Below are 8421 nucleotides of genomic sequence, written 5' to 3' on the forward strand. Positions count from 1 at the left end.
TTGCGTGTGAGTGGATTGCTCAGGCTGCGCTTGGGGTTGCACTGAGATGTCTTCCTGTTGCAAAGGGGCCTCAGGCACAGACGGAGCACATGAAGAATGAAAGCTTACCTTTGTACTGTGGGGAACTGGCCCTGGGCTGGAGCACTGAGGGACTGGGAACTCCCCTGCATTAAGAGGAACAAAAAAGCAGGGTTAAGCAATGCTGTACCTTCACTTCTTCCTCCTGATGCCTTTCTCTGCTCCTCAATTCTTTCCTAGAGGACTGATCATCTGCCCAGATAGCGATATTAATAACAGAAGGAACTCTGCCCGATCTGACCTTTGTATCACAAGCAGCTAAGTGCCACGTGAATGCGGTCCTATAATCTGCAGCTGGCTAATGCACCTCTTCCAGAAAGGGCTTGGTCTTGACCCGAAGGTGCCAAAAGACAGAGAATCTCCTGCTTCTTCTGGAAGTTTGTTCCAGCAACTTGTAATCACTGCTTTAAAAATCTGTGCTTTGTTTCAAATAAAAACACATCTGGTTTCTGCTCCCTGGCATTGGCTCTTCCAGTTTTTTTTTCTCTTTACTAAAAAGCCCATTCTCTTTTTTCAAAGTCCCGTTACTACTAATCAACCCCTCTTGATTCTTTTCTGTGATTCTAAACAGACCGAGCTGTTTGTGTCTTTCAACTGAAGCACTTTTCTGCCTGAGTTGATTAATTTTATGACTTTTTGCCACTATTCCTGAATTTTCAACATTGTTATTGAAGAGCAGACAGTCTCACCAGTGCCATGGAAAGGACAAAACTGCCTCCTTATTTGAGTTCATAACTGCTTAGTTTGTGAGAACCTTACTCCTATTGCTGATGCCTGAAGCATCACACAGATCTCGTGCCTAGGTGCTTGCCTATCCTAACTCCTTTTCCAGGTAATTTCTTTGTAGGGTACAGTTCTGCTTCTGCAAAGGGGTGATCAGACATGCTATTCTGGCTGTGCTGGATGCAGGCTTAGGTTATCACCCCCGAGCATCCCACTTGCACACCGCCGCCCTCTCAGACACGCTGACGCGTTCAGCCACTATCTGTCTGGGTTCAGCCTGAATTATCTAACAAAAGCATCTACAGCAAAAGCTAAGCCACCTCGCTCTCGACAGAACTGTTGGAAGTGATTACACAAGCATTTACACCAGCTGCTCCAAGACTGCGGTGACCTCCAGCAAAGAGGACAAACATCGAGGTTTGGCTGAGGCCAATTATTTTTTTTAACCCAAATCACCAGAAGTAGCTCGGCCCCACCGGGCACCTAACGCCAGGTGGTGAAGCCTGGATCCCTGAAGCCAGCACTGCTTGCAGAAGTAGCTGTGCCCTCCTCATGTCTCCCCATTGCCCTTTCGAGCTGTGTGGGTGCAGAGCAGGGAACTAAAATGAGTGAGAAATCAGTCTTTTTGGGGTCCTGGTTCCTTGATTCCCATCACCATATGGCTCTGCAGATGCTTGTGCTGGCAAAGGGGCAGAAGCGAGCGTGCACTAGGCAGGATTACTTCTTCTGGTGCCTGCACCATCATACAACGCACACGGAGCTGTGACCCATGTTCCAGCTGCAGCCTCATTATTCCTAGATAAACGATTCCCCTCTGGCTGTATTAAAATGTATTTTATCTGAACAAGTCCCACTCACCCAACAAGCAAGATCACGATGGCAAACACAATTTCTATTTATCATTCCACCAAAAGTAATATAGTCTGCAAATTTATTAGTTGTGCTTTACATTTATTTTCAGAACAGACATAAAATTATCTGATCTTTCTCACCGTAGGACTCTCTCTCTTGTTCAGGTATCTCCCTCATGATGTAATTTGCTTTTTTACCACATACACAACAGCAAATCTCATGAAAAAGAAATCCGTATTAAAGAAATTGTCCAAGCTATTTGTTTAAAAAAACATTCATTCTTGCTTGCTTTGAAGAAGCTATTAGCATGCACAACCATCCCATGCCCCCCTCCCACTGGAAGTCTCTCCTCACACAAATCCCAGTAATCTCCCCAGATTAGAGCTACCACTCCCAGAGAGCAGATCATTTAGAAGAAAACATGGGGAGCAGCCAGTCTGGACACCCAGACCCATCTCCTGACAGATGAAGTTAATGAATTCTCTCGGAACTCTCACTTGAAGCTGGGCAAGCCACAAATCAAAACTCTTCACAGAGATCATTACTCTTAAGACTTGGCTTGTCTCACAGCAGCCCTCTCAAACCCGGCACAGGAGCTAACACATTGTTTAGGTTCCTTCAGCAGTGTATGGAGAAATAAAAGCACCCCCCAGGCAGCAATAATGCTGTTCTACTTCAGCAGAATGAGAAGACCAGCTTAGATTAACCTTTGGACTAGCACTGGGCAATACAAGTTCACCCCAACTGTTTGTTTCTTATTTCCCAACATAAGGTTCCAGGGCAATATTTGAGGAATGGACAAGCTTCAGCAGAACTTCACAGGAACCGGGTTTTGTACAAATTCATTGCTCTGCTGCACTCACAAAGGTTGTTAATTTATTTGTAAGGTTGTAAGAGCAAAGCACGTAAGAGCTGGGAATACCACAGCTGGAATTTTCTGTGCAACTGTGTTTCTACTTCTTTAAGCATGTGTTATGATGTATCATGACTCTGCATCCTTTTTTCCATGTGATCTTACAGTTTTGGCATACTGGATGCCCAATGCTCACATACTCAGCAGCTAATAAATATTTTGTATTTCCCCACTGTTCATCCTGCACTTTATCAAATGTTACTCAAACCTAGCTGCAAGTGCAGAATTATTAATCTTCTCATAGATAGTCTAGATTGCTCATAATGAAACATCCAAATGCTTCACAGGAATGAATTCACAACAAGCGCTGGCCAAAATCCAGGACTCCTGCCTCATGGAAAATTTTAGTGTTTCCAATTGGTTTCATTGTGCTTTGAAATGAAAACACACTTTGAAAATGTTTCTAATCTCAGAATTGAAATAGCAAATTTTACAGTCCTGCCAGGGGTAAAAAAACAACTGCCCAGGGCAACATTCAGCAGCTTTAACACCACGACTGGCTGTAATTACCCGCTTGTTCTCTATGTGACTTTCGCTTTCCACAAAAAAGCTTCAAGTGAGGCAAAAATTGCATGAAAAAATAGGATGTGATCATGTACCTGAAGACTCGCTGATAGTACTATCTAGTATTACATTTAAAGCAACTTTTAAGCAAATTTCCTAATGTTTACTTAAAAAAAAAAAAAAGTGTTTTAAAAGAAATAGTTTCTAACTTGTTGTGTTATGTTAAAACTGTTATGGGTCATCTGCAAAGCTGGGATGTTTGTGTACATCACAAGGACCTTTGCCATTCAAGATAACAGAGTAGCTGACAGCAACAGCAGATTGTCACTACATGTAGATCAGCAGAAGCAAGCCTGGAATCTAACCCAAATGCTGAAAGAAAGGGTGAGGACACGGAATTCCCTGTAGAGGGTCCTTTGCCACTGTTGGCAACAGCAAAATGGAGAAATAAAGGTACATTTGGCTCCACTCCAGTTCTGCAGGTTTGTTCTCTAATGGCAAAACTTTTCTGCCAGACATCTGTCCTTCCCTTCCTTCTGCTCTCCCCAACTTCTTGCTGCATTCTGACAGTCGGCCTGAGTCCCGTTCAGTAGCTAAACACTGGGAAAAGATTCCTAAGCTTTAGGCAGCTTTTTCTGCAGAAAGCCAAACATACTCTGAGAGAAAGGCCTCTCATTAAGCATCACCAAACTTCCCATCTCAAACTTTCCAGAGAAAGATTCACAGGACTTCTCAACATTACAAAGCTTTGTATTTTTTGAGACTCTTTAGTGAAAATTACTGAGTCTCTTCACCCTGACTTTCCTCAATAAATTCCCACAAAATAGATACACAACATAATGTGAGAATGCAACCCAAAGACTTAAATATAGAGCAAAATCAAATTATTTCTGACTTACATTATCTCTGGCAACTGATGGTAGAAGATGGTTGGGTAGCACATATAAGAAACAGGAATTAAAAAGTCATGCTTTTCCTGGCCAGACTTTCCAGCAATCAGCTGTTCTGTGATCATCTCAGCAGGTTTTGGCTGGATCAATTAAGTTTAATCTGAATGGGTAATCACACAATGATTCAGTTTAATCTGAATGTGTAATTACCTAATCACTTTTTGGAACCCATTGCTCCTTCTGGCCACGTAGCAATGACTTCCACAATTTACCTGTGCTCTGGCCAAACACGTATGATCTTTTGCTTTATCCACACTCGCGACCTGACCATTTCTGTGCTGCCTATCAGTATGTGTACTATGAAAAGTATTGTCCCCTATTCATCTTCCATCCATATTTTTAGTTTCACTGAGCACTAGCACACCCTTTGCCACTTCTTTTTTAAACTGAAGAGACAGTCTCCCTTTATATGTAACTGACTCCTTATCATCCTTTTCTATGCCATTGTGGTCACTGTTTTTAAGACAGAGTGTCTGAGATGTGGCTGCACTGCAGATTTACCAGACCTATGATACTGTTTTGGCCTCGGTTCCTTCCTTTACATCAACCAACATTTCATTTACCTCACTGCTGTAGAGCACTGGCAACATTTTCAAAAACACATCCACAGTAACTTCAGATGACCTCTCTGCAGTGTAATTATTAATTTGACATTCCTCATTCTGTATTTTCAGTTACAGTCCCCTGTGCATACTACTTTAACCTACCTTGAAATTACCCTGTTGTTAGTTCTTGTGCAATCTTTTGCTGTGACTCCCAGGTTTGACTGTCCTGAATAATTTTGTACTACATTTGCTTCTCCTGTCACCTCGCTCATCAGCTTTTTCCAAATCACTGCTGACTCTGCTGAGTGGACCAGGTTCCTATAAAGCACTTAGGGGAATCCACCGGTAATGGCTTTCCATCAGAAAACTATTTCTTATACTTTAAGGAGTTACTAGCCTAAGAGCGGTCCCTCTGTCTTCCCTCGCATCAGCTGTATTTCTCCAGATAGCTTTGTTTTAGGCCCTGCTTGAAAGATTTTCAAAAAGCTAAAAGCTGGATAATCTTGCTCCACATGCCTGTTGACTTCTCCAGAGAACTCTAATAGACTTACAAACTCTAACTCTGTTCTCTGTTAAGACTCACATAATGGAGCAAGCTGCTAAGAGAAATGGCTTCCTAAGCCCTTCCAGACCTTTAATATAGCACACTCATCCAGGTATCTACCATTTCTATTCCATGATACAGTTTCTATCACCTCATAATTACATTTTTTTTCAGTTCTGTGGCTCAAACAACCTCTCTTTTCAAAGGCTAGTGCCTAATTTGTCATCGTTCCCTCTCCTGGTCATCCAGCAGATTTAAGCACTGGATTACATATCATCATTAGAGGCTCAGCAATTTCATAGCTTCCGGAGAGCGTCTGAACAAAGAGCACGTGGCCTTAGAGACTTGTCACTGTTCAATTTATCAGTTTGCCTAAAAGCTCTCCCTATTGACTCTCAGTAGGAAACTGTTTGTCAGATACAGACACATTCACTGCTGAAGGTTCAGCTGTGCCAGCTGAAGACAGCGCTGTCTCCACTTACTCCCCACCGCTTCTCCCAGAGGTCCATGTCCAGTAATCTGCCAGTGAGGCCGTGTATCTGAGTGCTTCTTAATACGCTCCAGGCAAAAGCAGATGGGTTAAACAGTCTAATTGGCAGTTTAGGTAAATTAACCTGGCTGTTTTCCTGGAGCTAATTAGGAAACATGGAAACAAAATGCTCCATTTGCCAACTGATGGGACTGGTAACCTCTGGCAGGAGATGGATTTGACAAGCAGCGATGGGCAGTAGCTTAAATCAGCACAGCAGAAAACAATGAATGGGGAAGCCCCCCAGCCTCTTTTGCAACACCTTACATCTCCTACCTAACATCTGTGGGCTTTTTTTTGGTGCTGCTTCTACACCATGGGTATATGTTGTCCTTCCTTTTACCTGCTCCTGCTTTTAAGTTTTCCTAAAGCTATTATTAGTATTTATGTATCTAGTGAATAACCCTACTAAAGACTTCATCCGATCTTCCTTGATATGACTTCACATTTTACATGTTATGGCACACTTTCCTGGATGAGACTTCCATTTTTTGAAGTATATCTTCCTACTTCTGTAAGACTTACTTTATTAAGAATTCCTTTAATACCTCCTCCCACTATTTTGTCTGCAGCATAACTGCTCATCTTCATCTTCCAGGAAGAAAAGAATTCCTTTAGCTTCACACTGCACAGCAAGTCTCTCAGATCACTGTTCCACTATTCTCCTGAACATTCGTGACTGCAAATGTCTGTCTACACTAAAAGAACAGAATCTGGATGCTGCATCCTGGTCACCAAGGCAGACCAGCATTGGGAGAGCCAACGTTACTGCACAGTTATACCACAGGCACCTCCCTGTCTTCAGGAGTTTTTTTCCTCCTGTCTCTGGATTCCCAACTCATCTCTCCAAAGTTCTGTCTTTCCACTCTGATCTCCCTCCTCAAAGTTTCAGCAATGGCAAAATGTTTCTTGGATGCTAGCTTTCCCTGGGGGAAACTCAGACACTCAGAAGTCCTACAAATATCACATCATACATACCTTCTTCTGCCCAGAGCTGGCTCTCTCCTGGACCTGAGGGGATGCCTGGGCATGAATTCTCTGGTGCAACCTCTGGACCTGCCCTCTGCAAGAAGCAGGGCCCCAGATGCGCACTGGGACAACTGGTTGAGGCTTCGGTCACCACTGAAATGTAGAGCACAAAACAGTTCCTGTGAGCCACGCTGAATCTGCTCTAAGAGGGAACACACAACTGCTTACCTACCAAGTTCCCTTCTCTGCTCTGGCCATGAAGCCAAGCAGGAGGAAGGCGTGTGGAGTAAAATCCAGAACAGAATACAAAAATAAAGAGAGGCAGAATGCAAACTGGGATTGCACCAAATAGGTAAGGAAGAGTGAGATTCCCCTAACAGATACCAGCCCTCAATCTCTCCAGAGAGCTTGAAACCTGCCTGTCAGCTTCTGACAACAGCAGGACAGATGTTAACTATCGGGAAGCAGCAACCATGTCTGAGAGCCAGATCCTCCCACAACCCCTTCTCCTTTGCCAGAGCTGCTGACCTGTCTGCTGAGCGGGCAGTGAGGAAAGCCAGGAAGATCTGTGCTCCCTCCTGGCGTCCGGCAGCGATCGCAGCCACGAGATCTGTTTGACCAGCTGCAGAAGAAGCGCGGCCACTGCCCCCTGAAGAGAAGAAGACACAAATGAAAGATCAGAGCCCACTTTGTGAAGGGCAGCGTGGCCACAGCTCGGTCTCGGGGAAGCGTCCCACCCCGCTGCCCTCCCAGCGGGGCACAGCAGACACCCCGAGGCCTGCAGGCACCACGCTCCCCGCCACCCACTCCTCACCCAGGTGACGGCATCCAGCACGGAGTAGCGGGGCACCAGCCCGGGCAGCGGCTGCCTCTTTCCTTCTCGCTCCTGGCCATCGTGGGGCCGCTCGCTCTGACACCTGGGCGCGCTGCAACACCTGCAAAACACCAGGGCTGTGACCACGACCACCAAGACCAGGCTGTGACAGCAGCCACCAAAGCAAGAGCCACCAAAGCAAGAGCGTGACAGCAGCCACCGAACTCAGCGTGTGACAGGAGCCACCACACCAAAAGCCACCACAGCAAGGCTGTGCCTGCAGCCCCCAAACCCAGCGCGTCGCAGGCGCCACCAAACCACGGAAGGGCGTGAGAGGAGCCACCAGAGCACGACTCAGCACAGTAAGGGCGCAGCAAGCACAGCGAGCAGGGGACAGCGGCCACCTCAGCAGGGCTGTGCCGGGAGCCCCCGAGCGCCGGAGCTGAAGCCGGGCGGGCTCGGGGCCGGGCCGGGGCCGCACTCACCGCTGCGAGCCGCGGCTGTCGGGCGGCTCAGAACCGGGACCGGGACCGGTGGCGGTGGCTGTGGCTGTGGCAGCGGGGCCGGGCGGCGGGCGGGCGGGCGGCAGCGAGCAGCGCCCGAGGCCGCCGCGGCCTAGCAGCAGCCGCCACATGGCGGCCGCGGCACCAGCGAGCGGGCGGCGTTGCCGGGAGACCGCGGCGCAGAGCGGCCCCCGGCGGCCATGGACGGGGCGGCGCGGCCTAGGGGAGCGGAGGGCTCCGGGCGGCGGCTCCGGGAAAAACCCGGAGCCTCCGGGGAGCCGAGGGGCTGCGTGGGTGATCCCCTTGTGGCTTCTCAGGACTTGAAGCGGGGTTGTAAAAAGGATGGGGAGTGACTGTGCGCGGTCTGGCGTTGATAGGGTGAGGGGGAATGGCTTGAAGCTAAAGGAGTTTAAAAAGAGGTTTGGGTTAGGGGTCAGGAGGAAATTCCTCCCTCAGAGGGTGGTGAGGCGCTGGCACGGGATGCCCAGAGGGGCTGT

The 8421-nt window shown here is 47.2% G+C and overlaps 1 protein-coding gene across 1 annotated transcript in view; it reads right to left on the reverse strand.

The window, feature by feature from the left end:
• The window catches only part of DELE1 (DAP3 binding cell death enhancer 1), a 20232-nt gene extending 12162 nt beyond the window's left edge, over positions 1–8070 (reverse strand). The window contains exons 1-5 of the mRNA XM_084295026.1: positions 7907–8070; positions 7422–7542; positions 7136–7256; positions 6617–6760; positions 109–164 (exon numbers count right to left, since the gene is read on the reverse strand). Of these exons, the coding sequence (XP_084151152.1) occupies positions 109–164; positions 6617–6760; positions 7136–7256; positions 7422–7542; positions 7907–8055 (591 nt within the window). The 5' untranslated portion in view covers positions 8056–8070. The remainder of the gene's footprint in view (positions 1–108; positions 165–6616; positions 6761–7135; positions 7257–7421; positions 7543–7906) is intronic.
• Between the last annotated feature and the right edge of the window lie 351 nt (positions 8071–8421).

This window comes from Netta rufina, assembly GCF_964035555.1.
Source record: "Netta rufina genome assembly, chromosome: 14".
NCBI classification, from domain to species: Eukaryota; Metazoa; Chordata; class Aves; order Anseriformes; family Anatidae; genus Netta; species Netta rufina.